At 38.7% G+C, this 15,000-nt stretch overlaps 1 protein-coding gene across 7 annotated transcripts in view; it reads left to right on the top strand.

Moving 5' to 3' along the window:
* Positions 1-15,000, top strand: part of LOC125035076 (la-related protein 4-like) — a 45,473-nt gene that overhangs the window by 18,568 nt on the left and 11,905 nt on the right. For 3 of the 7 annotated variants that reach the window (XR_007115734.1, XM_047627205.1, XM_047627209.1), the window contains 8 exons: positions 9,362-9,965; positions 10,776-10,912; positions 11,088-11,200; positions 11,518-11,658; positions 11,863-12,141; positions 13,328-13,467; positions 13,554-14,348; positions 14,474-14,706. Coding sequence is in view for 6 of the 7 variants with exons in the window: in XM_047627205.1 (XP_047483161.1) it covers positions 9,362-9,965; positions 10,776-10,912; positions 11,088-11,200; positions 11,518-11,658; positions 11,863-12,141; positions 13,328-13,467; positions 13,554-14,348; positions 14,474-14,706 (2,442 nt within the window). In the remaining variant the exon portion in view is untranslated. Of the gene's footprint in view, positions 1-626; positions 778-929; positions 1,185-9,361; positions 9,966-10,775; positions 10,913-11,087; positions 11,201-11,517; positions 11,659-11,862; positions 12,142-13,327; positions 13,468-13,553; positions 14,349-14,473; positions 14,707-15,000 lie in introns of those variants that run through there. The other 4 variants (XM_047627210.1, XM_047627211.1, XM_047627208.1 and 1 more) reach the window with 4 other exon arrangements.

The raw sequence follows: 15,000 nt of genomic DNA, 5'->3' as shown, positions 1-15,000 counted from the left end.
ATTCTCATCTCTCATTCTCATTCTCATCTCTCATTCTCATTCTCTCTCGCTCTCTCATTCTCTCTCTCCCTCTCTCTCTCTCTCTCTCTCTCTCTCTCTCTCTCTCTCTCTCTCTCTCTCTCTCTCTCTCTCTCTCTCTCTCTCTCTCTCTCTCTCTCTCTCTCTCTCTCTCTCTCTCTCTCTCATTTATCTTTATGCCCTTTTCATAGAGAAACAGTATAAATGAAGTGCAGTTATTACAGGGAGAACACAAAAATATTTGTTAACATGGATATGTCCGTTGCGTACGTATTGATGAAATTAAATTATCTGTTTATGAATTTAGTGAATGAAGGTGAGATGTTGTGTCGAGACAGGAGGCCGACAAATGTATGGTGGCGTCGTGCTGCGGTTTGGTGTGTGATGCGGGCTGGACGGGGGCCTATGTGCGAGCTAGCGTGAAAGTGCCCTCGATTTTTTTCCCGGTCCATGAATGAGAGACGGTCGCCGAGGTGTGTTTCTTTTTTTCCGTAGTATTTTTTCTCACGTTACGGTGTTAGCACGACCATATTGTTAGGTGTTGGTGGTGATGCAATGAGTGTTGTGAGGAGGACGAGCGAGTATTGTGGTAGAGTCACGTGGTGGGCGCGGGTAGTGGCGCGGGACGGCGACAGAGGGCAGCAGTGGCGCCTCCCATGATGCACCATGATGAACCGCGGCTCAAGAACCATGCGGCCGGTGCGGCAGCCATCTTGGAGTATCTAGGTCGTCTCTCGTAGGGACACGTCCCTCATTTCGGTGAGTTTTACCTCTTATCTCACTATCGGACGCACGTCTGATGGTGCACGAGGGCGGCGTGTGTGACGAAGGAGGTGCGGCCGCGGTATAGCGACGGGTTTTGGAGTGGGCGAGGTGTTTTGGAAGAGAGTTGAGTGAGCCCGTTATCCAGGGTGTCACAGCGATGTTTTGTGACCATATTGACCCTGTGGTCGAGCTTCACTGCAGTGACCCAGTACCCACCGTGGCTCTGCTGAGCTCAGCATGGGATTTTAGTGCCGAGCCCGCGGTGCCTTATATGTAAGGAAATGTGATGATGAAATAGATTGTGCAGACCACCACCACTACCTCGGAAACAGCTGTTTACGCCAGCCAAAATATTATTTCTCGCTAGTTCCCTCACGCTTTCGCTATCACAATCTACGCAGGTATGCTATACAGTTTCATAGTATGGGCGGTCGGTGCTTTGGTGGGGATTTCTAAGCTTTAAGGCTGGAAAGTGGGGCGTACGTTATGCACGAGGGGTTGGCGTAGGTTCCGTATGGAGAAACTGGTGTGTTATGTTGTATCGGCGGAATATGAAGCCTCAGCGCCTCATTTTGCCACATTACAGTGCTTCAGAAATTACTATTGATAGAGAACTCCCTATTGGGATGAATATTTTTCTCCTAGGAAGAGTGGGTGTTAGGTATTCACATACTTGTTATTGTTTTTATATTGGAATTCCCCCTTTACAAGGAAAACATGTATACCTATGCATTTTACTTTAGAGTTTTTCTCAGGAAACAAGTTGGAAACATGTTAATTAGTGCATATGAATGCAATACTGCTTTAATGTATAACACATTAGTCAAGGAAACTGGTCCAAACTTCTATTAGTATTTTGATTCAATAGTGATGCAAAACAAGTAACATCAGCTTTTTATGCATTGAGTCCCGTGTGTATTAAGAAATGATGATTTAGTGGTCCGTTACAGAAATGTTAGTATATTTGCATAATAGTGAAACAAACTTTCCTGCATTATGTAAAAGGGTAGTGAGACAAACTACGTTTCAAAGTGCATTTGACCAACAATATTTTAGGACACCCTAGTCGACTGTTATAGCAGTTTAAGTTAGAGGCATAGTTTCCATTGCCCTGTTTTTATTATGCCACAACTACATTGTATATCATTTTGGTTACTTTTGTAATTACTTGGAATTAGAATAAACTAGGAAGTGCTGTAATAATTAACAGAAATTTGCTGTGGAGATGAAGTTCTGTCTGACGAAAAGTTATTTTGTGTTTTTATATATACTTTTATATTCTATTGTATTTTTAAATGCTTTTACTATAATGTAAAACACACTGCATTAATTTGTGTAGATCAGTGGAGTGATTCCTCATTTGACAAACTGTGGATGGTTAGCTATATCTTGCTAGAATGTGTCTACCAGGTTTCTCTGCCCTTTCCACAGCATACGATGCTGCCCACAGAATTGCTAGGTTTCTGCACACTAGGATATTATGAACATCATCGGATTATTTTGGCCTTATCTTGCTTGTATGCAAGTGTTTTGGTCAATATGGATAACAGGGTACTCGCTTGTTTTCAATACAATTTTGATATTTGTTTGCAGGGAAATCCACTGATTTCAATTATTTGTAGCACTGCTTCTTGTGCAAATGAATCGTTGAGGAGATCCGTGTACTGCTAGTCCCAATTGCAGTGGAGGGTATGAAGTAAATCAGGGAAATTATGGAGTAAAACAGGCTGAAATAGATAAAATTTAAAATTTAGAACAAAAATACATTAAAACCATGAAAAATGTTGAAAATCGCTTTGAGAAACGCAAGGGAGATGCCCTCCGTCTTTTAAAGCCTATGGGCTAACGCACCAACCAATATTTCAGTAAATTCTACAACCATACCACCACTGAAACCCCTTAATGTGATCCTAGCTAGGGGCTCCCACCCCCTAGACCCCCTGTGTCTCTAGTTAGGGGGCTACACCCCCCCTGAAGGACCCTATGTTTATCCATAACCTTGTCGAATGCCTCCTAAGGCAAACAGCCTAACCCAGGCTAATGTGAATACCTATTTCCAATGATTATTTAATTTGCTCTTGAAACTCAATATTTTAGTTTGAAGCTAGAACCATACTTTTTAGAGTAGAACATCAGGCCTTTCTAACACACACTATATCATCAAATGTCTCTGATTGAATTGGACCGAATTAACTCCATAGAATTGCGGCATGGACTATCTATGTTTTCGTTATTTAGTGCCCGTGGAAGGCATTGAATACCAGATCAACAAATTACGTAAAACAGCTTTCTCACAGCAACATGTGTCAAGGCTATCAAAAACCGCCAAAAGAACTCTACAAACAAATGAAATCTTATAAATGATCTTTTGAAAATTTAAAGTATCATAACTTAACACGTACAGTACCCAATTTGAACATAATGACGGACCGAGAGCGCGAAAGATCATTGTTGTATGTCGAAAGTGTTCTCAATATGCCGATCCCCATTGTTTTAAATTTTGATTCATAACAATAAACCAATCCCAAATCACTACATGATTATACAACCTTAATATTAATCTTCCTAAGCCAGGCTACTGGACATGGACCAAAATGCCAGTATATAAATGGCCACAGTGAAATGGCTTTCATGTACTAGCCGTGATGATAGGCATGCAGTGATTGCAACTGACTATCCCGCCTAAATAATTTATGACAGCTGCAGTGAACAACCACAGCCACCTTTATGCCGGAGATCACACTGTTATCATGTCACAATCCTTTTCGTTCCATTGATTATTCTTGCCCTTAATTTATTTTTTTCGGCAGGTGGTCTCTTTCTTTGCTATACAGTGTCTTGATAATATGTCCATTTTCTAGTCATATATCAAAGACTATAATGAATGACCGGATTGTACCTAGCACCTTTGAATGTCTAAGAAACACACATTATTTAAACAACTGACAGTCATTAACAACCGGATGAAGATCTCGAATAGACCATGCCTCGTATAGTATTCTTTATCATGGCTATAATTCATTCTCTGAAAGCATAAATGAGTTAATTAATCAGATATTGATTCAATTTTTGCAATTCAAAGGATGTCAACTGTAAACAAATAAGCCTTCACATGTCTATCTTACATCTAGGCTTCTCTGATTGGTGAATGTTCCTCACATTTGTATATACCTCCTAAGTAAATTTTAGAGAAGTCAACTTTCACATGAAGACCTGTCAGATCATTCGTTTAGTATCGACACTGTGACAAATCCGAATATACACATAATGTCTATGTAACATTAGTCAGGTTTCCACTCACACACTTATTTACATATATTTCTGTGACACATAAGGACAATTCCTGACCTTACGTAACACAAGGTTTTGTGCAAACTTGTGTTATCTGACTTTGGGACACTATTTGCCAACAAAAAATTGGGGCTGTTGTTAGTGTTAGTTCCTTATTTGGTATCTTTGAAGGCATTGAATAACCATATTCCCATCAGATTCTAAAGCATATCTCTCTCTCCTCGCACTGTCCATATCAAATCAAAACCAGTAGAAGTACTATCATGACACAAACATTATTGAAGTCTTTATAAATGAATTTTTAAAAATGTTAAGGAAGTATCATAATATTAAAGTACAGTAAGTCCCCAACTTATGGACATAATGGGGACCGAGAGGCTGTCTGTAAGTCGATTTGTTTGTATGTCGAAAGTCCGGTCTCCATTGCCTTTTTTCCCATTGTTTTAAAGTTTTGTTTCATTAAGAATGCCTGTAAATGAATCCCAATAAGTACGACATACCTTATACAGTACCTGTAATATGTAATGCTTTTAATGTTATTTGATGGGAATTATGGCACAAAAAGTGTCAGTACACGAGGACACAGTGAAAAATTGCTTTCATGTTTATAGGCGGGAGGGCATGCGAGTGATTTGCACAGCTGATAATTCCGCAAAAATAATTTTGACAAGTGCGTAGTGATACACGAACTAATCGCCACCTGATTGCCTGGGGGACACACTGTTGAGCATGTCACAATCCATTTTCTTCCATTCTGATGTTATTCCTTGCCAGTTCATTTTATTTTGGGTATTAGCGAGTGGATTTCTTTTCTTTCTTTGTGACATTGTCCTTATATTTTCCGTAACTTATTCTAGTCATTATATAAATGTGCTAATGAATTGAATGTCCTCGAGTTATTGTTTTCCCCTGTTGATTGTTCTTTTGAAGGCAAAAGCACATCAATTTAAACAAACCTATCAGTTCATTAATAACCAGGGATGAAGATTGAAAAGGCTGCCTCAGTTTGTATTTCTTTATCATGGCTTAATTTTCATTTTGTGCTGGAAACATAAATGGAGTCTTAGATTTCATCAGGTTATTGATTCATTTTTTTTGTCAATCAATAGTGTGATTGTCACACATGAAAACAGTACCATTATATTTTGTATTATCTTTTTAACATCTAGGCTTCTCTTTTGGCTGAAGTTGCTCACATTTGTCACTATACCATTTCTACTATATTAATTTTAGAGAATTCAATTTTCTACAAATGATTAACCTGTCAAAGATACAATACAGTTTTGAGGTATGAGGACACTGGACAAAACACAACTAGTAATATAAGATAAGTTGTCTATGTAAAGAAGAGATCCAGTTTGCACTTGAACCCCTCCACTACATATATTCTGCAAGACACATAATGGACCAATTCCTGACTTGACAGTAGATCACTAAAGTGGTGTGCAAACTTTGTATTGCCATAAGTCTATGGTGCTTTATCATCTTTTGCCAATGCCAAAACATGGTGGCCTGTGTTAGTGGTTAGGTCAGTGTGGGACTATCTTTGACAGGTCATTGTAGACTTTCCTTCCCTTGGCAGATTTTTAAGGGCATAATCTCTCTCTCTCTCTGCACTGTCCTCATATCAAAATGTGAACCAATTGTGTTTGTATGAAACTAATAGCTGTATTGTCAAAGTAAGTGATCTCAAATACCTTAAGTGCTTTAAGCTTCAACATGACTGTAGTGTTTTTAGTCCATACCCTATAGTGATCTTGTTATTTTTTATCTACAACATATACTAAGAGGGTATCGTTGTTATTCCAGCTGGTTTACCATTTAGGAATTGTAATGTGACTTGATAACAACCTTGATGGAGATTCTCAAAAATATCTAGATTGCAAGTTGGATTATCTGTGTAAATGATATGAAATGTAAACATTGTATCCATTTCAAGAAGATTTTACTTTTTATTAGGGCTTGATATAGCATAACTATTAATATTGCTATAGAGTTGTTATAGCCACTTAGATTTTATCATTTGAGAATTCTTTATTCATGGGCCACTCCCTCAACTTTACCCTTGCAGGCCATGTAACAAAACTTCCTCTATGTAAACCAAGCAAAAACTTACTCCATCCAAAACTCCGTAACACCCAAGAACATGGGAGCTTCAGTTGATTTTATGGTTTACAAGGTTTGTCTAACTTTGGAATCAAACTCAAAACCAGGAACTATTATCCATTTTCCCAGACCAAAGCCCACAATCAAGGAAACTGAGGATAACCAAGCTATCTAAGCTAAACTTTTTTTTTTTTTTTTTTTTTTTTTTTAGGAACAATAAGAATTACTTTATATAATCTTGAAAGTATATTGAATAACAATAAGCTCATTTCAACTCTTTCATAGGAAAATCACATATAGTTTTAACCCAATGGCGCCGGGTATAGCAAATTAAAAAAAACTCTACGCTCTGGTGAACGGCGGCAGCGCGCCGACTCTGAGCGCGTGATATCGGTACATCAAGCCGAATCATTGCCTCGGGGCGTTTTGGCGCGACGCCGCTGCGGTCAGCCGCATGCCTCACATCGTGCGTATTGTTATGACAGGCGATAGCCGTGACCCGTCGCCATTGGGTTAAGAGAGCCATGAAATTGCAAATGGTGGAGTTTTCAGTTTTTCTTCTTTGAGTTGTAATTATTAGATTTTTTTTTTTTTTTTTTCGTTCTTACTGAACTGATCAAAATGCAAAAGCAATTAGAAAGAAAGTATGTACTGGCTTTTGCACTTAATAAATTGCAATTTGAAGCCAGTATAGTCATAGCTAGGCCAGGAAAGTATGTAATTATAATGTAACAATACAGACCAAAGCCAAGTCTGAATGGCAAAACTGTGGTATCAGTGTTATAGTGATGATTTGGAAAGAAATCTTCATTTAATAATAACAACATTATTCTATAGCATATAAGGGGAGCATTTTTGGTGTTTTATCGTATGGACTATAATAATAGTAACAACATTATTCTATAGCATATAAGGGGAGCTTTTTTGGTTAACCCAATGCCGCCGGGGAAAATGAATAAAAAATGGGGAAAATGCTGTTCCTATTTTCTATATTTTTTGTGAAATGTCTGCCCATAGATGGCTCTGCTAGTGCTCAGCCACAAAGGAGTCAATTAGTAGACCGTGTGACCTTACCTGATTTGAATTGGCGGGAAAAACGTATTTTTTACTAGTGCTATGAATATCAATGGTGTTATTTTTATTAGAAACATAATTATTATAATGTTTTTTAACATCAGTGACAGCAAAATAAGATAATGTAAAATATTTCATAAATCAAAGAAAAGGGTAAACGGGCGAGACAGGTAGTACTCGTAACTGGCTCATTGGTGACTTGGTACAAGTGTAGCCCTCTATGTGTAAAAACAATCAAACAAGTACTCACAGTGGGCATAGCACGTACCTACACGTCATACCCGTCGGCATTGGGTTAACCCTGTAAGGCAGTGCATTTGATAATAATTTTTCTCATGGCAATCCATAGTATGTACATGTTCAGCTGTATTGACTGTCAAATTATCATAACTTTTTGACATATTACGAAGATATTGTGCCACTATTGTTAGCACTCGGGGAATTTTTGTACAAGAAAAATTCTATGTAAGGTTATTATTCTGCTTAATCTCATGACTTGGAATACACCATATAGATTGAACATAGGGAGTAAAAATGAATCCAGAGGTTGTTGATGGGCCAGGGGACAGTATTCACCAAAGGGCTTCACCATTCCTAGAAATTTGTCGACAGTTTGCCTTGTTTCCACAGCTCAAGTTAAAGCTGCTAATTTGAAGAAACATTTACAGTGTTATAGACCCTATGTTGATAATTTATTGTAATGATATGATAACTAAATATTAATAACAATAAGGCAAATATTGCAATAGATTTTACTTGTATTATGATGATGTTAAACATTTAGTATGTATAAATTTTAATGTGGCACCCCTCATTTATTTGCATTGCATCGGTTGTAAAGGCATACTGTACTATTTGTATTTTTCACATAGTTGAAAACTAAACGAGTCACTTAACTTTTGACCATAAATGTAATGGTGCCTCCAAGCTTTTCATATTATTTCTAATGCTGAATAATCTACAACAGGAAAAAAAATGCTTATGGATGGATTGAAACAGTTCTTACAGACATGTATAGAAAATAAAAGTAAAAATATTGAAAATGGCTTGATTAAAGTTTGACAATAATTCAAAAGGGGCATCAAAGCTTTCCTCATCATTCTAATGCTGAATTATCTTCGACATGTAAATTTGCAATATAATTTTAAATGAAATCCTTACATATATGTGACACTTCCTTACCTGTCTTAAATCCTAAGTGGAGTCATAGACAAAAACTGGCTGTCAAGAATATTTTTGGGTTGTCAAAGACAAATCTGCAGACTCAAAGACATAAGGATAACTAAGTAGTGACAAGTAAACCATAGGGGTTGACTTTGATGTATTGCCAAACCATTAAGTTATCTGTTTCCTACATAGTGACAGAAATTTTCTATTAGAAAGTACAAGTGATGCCACAAGTATTAATTTATGTATGCAATGCAATGCCAATAAACACAGTTGCCCAGATTAGTTAAATATATATGGTGTGTGTAATATTATAATATAAGAACATTTATTGCAGTATATAGTTAATTTGTATTACTGCAATCAGTTACCATCGTAGGTTCTGTAACAAATGAAATGCTTGTTCTAAGTAGCAGTATTGACTTCAAGATGTAGCAGTAGCACAAATCCGTGAAGAAATCGCAAAGAACAGTCAAAGTCCCTATGTAAATACCACTCCGGTATCCGTAAGGGAGGAGATAACATTCATAAAGCTGTATAGAATACTCCCTGGACCAATAACCCATTTAAGTACTCTTGACAGAAAGTGGGAGGTCACCTGTGACACCCAAAACCAGTCCAGCTTCTACCACACTGATAAATTCTGAAAAGGGGGAACTGGTTCGTTGCAATAATGACACCATTTAGGTATCATCATACCCCAGAGGTTAAAAACTTTTGTATGGTTAAATCAAGGAATGAGGTGTTTGTTGTTTGGTTTTATTTGATGGTTGTGGACATTTGTTAGATGAAATTAGAGCAGCAATTCTTCCCTCATTTTTTTAAAGATTTTGTTAAAGCCAGGCTGTTAATCATACATTTTAAAGGTTATAGGTATTCATTTTTTGGTTATAGATACCCATAATATGGATGATACTAATTTGCTCTTTTCACATTCCAGTTTACCCCTTGATGAATGGGGATGTTGGCAAGCAGTATTGTGGGGTTTGCCCCCACACTCCTGATACTCCTGGACCCATGGCAGTAGAGTCTCCAGTGGAGCCTTGTAGCTCCTCCCCAGACACAACTAGTGGCACCAGTGGTCCCACAAGCCAAGCCCCTGGTAAAGCTGTGCAAGTTGACAACACAGTTCAAGACATGGCAGCAGCTGGACAGAATGCAGATCAAGAGGGGAATGCAAAGGCATGCACTCCCCTGGGCAGCAGCCAGCAGAATGGGGAAGTGTCTCCCGAGAGCAGTCGACCAAGTGCCTCCCCCCTCCCTGCCTCAGTGCCCACCCCAGACTCTAGTAGTAGCAATGCTCCCTCTACTGAAAACCTGGAAAAGCCAGAAGAACCGATTCCTGAAAGTAGCAGTAAAGAGGACACAACTACAAGCGAGACACAGGGCACACAGACAACACCAGCACAGACTCCCACTCCGAGTACGCCCACGGCAACCCCTCCAGCACAACCACAACAGCAGCCCACCCAGCAGCCTCAGCAACTCACCCGGGACCAGATACAGCAGTTGGTGGCACAGCAAGTGGAATATTTCTTTTCTAGGTGAGTTAAGACTTATTAATTATTATTTTTTCTTCTCTGGAGCAGTAGTAGCTTGGTCTGCAGAGTGCAGCTGTATATAGCGGCGACATGCCAGAGCGCTTCGAGCGGGGCATTCGGCTTGATGTAGCAAACTCCTGCCCTCAAAAGTCGGCTCGTTGCCATTTATCCTCGAGGTGTAGAATTTTTATTTATTTTCTTCATCCGGCAGTGATGAAGAAAATATAGACTGCAGGATTATTTTCCATGTCAGCATGACCCACAATTTCAGAACCTACAGAGTTTGGGTATCATTAATACATTCAACCAAATGAGTTATCTAATTTTATAAGATGTGTCTAACATTCTGATCTCTATCTAGCATAATATTCAGATACAGTCGACTATTATTTAATACAGGCTGCACTTTGCAGTTTTCCCATCAAGTTTCAGAAGTATACATTCTGAGGGTTTGCCTGAAAGTGTCAACTATTAACTTCAGAATGGGGGAAAGGTTGGGAAGTTTAGGCCTGTAGATATGCAAGGTCAAAGTTTTGCACTCATCGTTTCCATGTAACCTCTAAAATATGGCTATGTGGCAGATTGAGTGCCAAAGGAAAACTGCACAGTAATTTATTTGTTACACATATAGCAAATAACTAACTGATTGTAGTAACAAACCTGTTAAAAGTATATAATTTTTTGTATCATTCTTTTTCTTTCTTTCTTTCTTTCTTTCTTTCATTTCTTTTACAAAAATTGAATTACTTATTTTTGTGCACTAAAATAATGAGAGAGGTTTTAGAACTCGTGTAAAAGCAACCTCTATTTCAGGGAGAACCTGAGCAACGACCCATACCTGATCTCTCAGATGGACAGTGACCAGTATGTGCCAGTTTATATACTGGCAAATTGCTCACAATTTAAGAGCATCACTAAGGACCACAGCATTATTGTAGAAGCTCTCAAAGGTATGATTTTACCTGTGCTATACTTTTTAAGCTAATTGTGAGGCACAAGAAAGTCTAAGGGTTTTAATATTTTGAATGTATTTTTGTTCACATAAGTGTTGGCAAGAACATCCATTACGTACATTTGAGGAAAAATAGCTCAAAGGTTTATATATGCTCTTGCTCACATTTACAGAATCGCCTTTTGTCCAGCTAGACGAAGAAAATAACAGAGTTCGGCCCAACTATAAAAGATGCATTGTGATTCTAAGAGAAATTCCTGAGTCTACTCCAGTTGAAGAAATAGAGGTATGTACAGATTATCCATCATGGGTCATAGTCATATATATGTATATACTGTCTCCACATGATAAAAAGACTGGTCCATGGTGCTGTTTGATTTGCTTTCTTTGTGAAAAGAATATTGTCTTTACTTTAGTTATAAAGCCAAAGGTTGAAAATCACTGTTGTCTTGGTGAATGTTTTTGGCAAAGTTCTTAAAACCAGGTTTGGGCCAAGAATCACTACTAACGTGATTGATGATTAATTCAGATACTTTACAGGTTACTGTAGTGGTCCCAGTAGATCAAGTTAGAGTATAATGGAGATGTATACTTCTCTTACAGGCGATGTTCAAAAGTGACGAGTGCCCTAAGGTAGTTTCTTGTGAATTTGTTCACAATTCCTCTTGGTATGTTACATTTGAATCTGATGAAGATGCACAAAAAGCCTATTGGTACCTCCGAGGTGTTGTCAAGACTTTCAAGGTATGGTATCAATTTAAAGATGTTGTACACTCTGAATACATTGAAAATTATATGTTGTTCTTTGGTACATTATTTTGTGATATGTTATAGCAAAGGTTGTGTCACAGCAATCATATCACCCAGATCAAAGGGGTTAATGTGCTTTGAAAAGTTGTTGGGTTTTCATATCAGTTGTCCTTAACAAAAAATATTTCCTTATTTCAGGATAAGCCCATCCTTGCCAGAATAAAGACAAAGCCAGTGTCCAGACTAGGTTGTTTATCAGTATTACCATCATATGGAAATAAAGGAGGAGGTGAGGGGAAGGAAGGATCTGGTCCTCCCTCAACCCCAGGTTCAGCTGGGTTACCGGGAGGACCTGGAACTCCTGCTCCAAATACCAATTTCAACAACCCCGGGGGACAACGGTTTATGTATTCATCAACGCCTTCAACCGTTACTGCCAACTCGTACACATATTCTTACACAACGCCAGCTGCCTTTGTAAGTAACTTAGTGTTTGTTGTTTCTCAATTGTGCATACTTATTTCCAACTGGAAATTTTCTCTTGCTCATCTGTTAAGCTGCACTTTCAAGCACAGTATTGGATTTTTGAAAGTGGCAGAATTTGAATTTGAAGAGAGTCATCCTTAGAAGTATTAATTCATACTGGAGCAGGATATGTTCTTATGTTGTGTGAAATTGTCTTAAATGTTAGACATAGTGGAGGAAATAGATGCATTGTTGTCATTTGTAATGTTGGGTATTCATCCATACTTATATCAATGACTTGCTAGTTGTTCTCATTACTGAAGGGCTCTTTATATATTCATATTTAAACTTGGTTTTTGAATTTAAAACCTTGCAATCCAGTAGAGACTGCAGCAGGCCTCGGCAATTGAATCAATTGTATTGGGGCTACTAAATTCCTTTTTTTAATTTAGGAAAGTTTTGGAAGTCGAGCAAAGGTTGTGTATTGTAATCAGAATGAATGCTCTTGCTGTTTAACCCAAGATGTAATTCATGTTAGGGCAGACCAGGCCAAAATGCTGGTTGGCAAGTATCTATGTCATGCATAGCTTTTACTTGTGTGTGCTTCACAGTTTTTGGTAGGCTCAATCTGCAGCCAGGAGCATAGAGTAAATTTATTTCTCAGACTTCTAATTTTCACAGTATACTAAGGGGAAAGTTTGTCATGGATAGGTTAAAGAATAGATTTGGTAGCTGTTGATGTAAATCCTGCAGTGTGTATAGAAAACCGCATTCTGATTAATATGTGTATTTCACTAGTGGATTTGTCCTTTCCCTCCTAGAATTTGAAAACTACAGCAATTTCAGTTTTCCAAATGAGCTATTCCTGTGAATGTTCCATTGAATGCATGTTACTTTTGCATTTATCAGGCACATAATTGATTGTTAAACATTAATAGATGTTTTAATATAAATTTTTCAACTCATTACTTTTTTGGTACAGTTCTTTGATTTGTTCATGTGCTAATCTACACAGGAAAATTATATGATTTTAAGCTGGTATAGATAATAAGCTTTTTTTTGTTTTGGAGGGGGTGGGGTCGTAGTTTCACTCATTCTTTCCCAGAGCTTGGGTTATTAATAAAATGTGTGTCAAGATAATCATGAAATAGTTAAGGTTTGAGAGATGATCAGTCTAATTAGAGATTAACTTTTTCAGTTCTACCCAAACATGGTGCAGTGGACAGCCCCAGGTGGGTTCTATGACATCAACGGGTTTCTGCAGTTCAATGGACTCTCACCACAAGCTGCCTTCAAGCCCCCAAGTAACCATAATGTTAGATATAACGGTAACAGAAGGTAAGTCTTCTTTATGTTTGTCATTGATTACATTTACATTACAAATATAAGTAGCATAAGTCAGCCAGAGTAAAATTAATATATAGGTATCCTTCCAGGAATTCAAAACACCGTGATGGCAGATATGATAAAGTTGACAACCGTCATAATAGTGGGGCTGGCCAAGGAAGCGGAGGGAATAGCAACAATCATGGAAATCATCAAAATCACTTCCCACATTATCCACCGCAGAGGCCACATCCCCACCATAGACCACAGTCCTCCCAGTCCCCATCCCAGTCTACACACAGGAATTCCCAGCCTCCCACTAGCACCACTGCCCCTCCTCCCCCTCCACCTCCCCCTCCACCACAGCCATCAGCAGCAACATCAGCTGGAACCAATAACCAGAGCTTTGCTCAGTGCGATCTCGCAATAGCTAGTCAGTCTAACTTATACACATCATTTAGTCCCCCAACGGGTCCAGCAACACCTGTGATCCGGGCTGAAAAGAAAGAAGTGGTTACAGTCTCCAAGGCATCTAGTAGCAGTAGCCCATCACCTGTGTCATTAGCACAGACGCCTGTGCATACCACTACTGCCAGTCCTCCCTTCTCCAGTACCTCTATGCTCAATTCCTCAGTATCCACAACTACTGTGGCAAGTGTGTCTGCCACTGTTGCATCAACAACTTCAGCAGCCACAGTCAGTGTTGCTACCACCACAAGTACCTCACATCAACCAGCCCAGCAGCACCAGGCACATGGACCCACACAGCAGCAGCATCATGCTCAGCATCAGGCTCCTGGTCCACCACACCGGAACAACTACAATAATGATCATTATCATGGTCATTATCAATATCACCCAGGACCTAGGGACCCTCAACAACCTAGACAATTGTGAGTAGGCTTTTTTTAATGATGTACTAACACACTTCACTTAAAAAAAAAAAAAAAATAGGTTTAGTTGTAGACTTTGTAAATAAGAGTAGCATATAATTGGCCTATTTACTTGTGAAATCCAGTTTCAAAAACTGGTTTTGCCCCAGGAATCGTGGTGTACGCCGACGACCACGAGGTCGGGAAGAGGAGACCCAGACAAGTGGTGGTAACCGTAGCATGCCTCAACGGGGAGGTACCACACAGCCTCCTAGCAATGACAACCCAAAACAGGGAAATAGCCAAGAAGCAACTCCTCCTCCTCAACCACCACAACCACAGTTTGACCTTGAGGCTGCAGCTTTTCCCCCACTTCCAGGTGACTAAAACCAACCTCTTCTGACATCAGTTGGAAGGCAGAGGTTTGGCCTTGATTGTTGTGCTTATTTTTCTCATTATTATTTACATTGGGTCTTTGAATGGGATAACAGCATTTACAGGTTGTTTTTAAGATAATTGGTCTGATTCACACCTCTTTAGAATAGACCAAAATAGTGGTTCTTAACTTTTTTGATTTGTGCCTACTCTTGGTCTTTTATGATGGTGGGGCCCCTTCTACTCACTTTCAAAGTGCAGATGTTTTCTACAATATTTGCTATAAGAAAAACTTGTC

This window comes from Penaeus chinensis, chromosome 19, assembly GCF_019202785.1.
Source record: "Penaeus chinensis breed Huanghai No. 1 chromosome 19, ASM1920278v2, whole genome shotgun sequence".
NCBI classification, from domain to species: Eukaryota; Metazoa; Arthropoda; class Malacostraca; order Decapoda; family Penaeidae; genus Penaeus; species Penaeus chinensis.
This window is presented reverse-complemented; position numbering and strand designations above follow the sequence as displayed.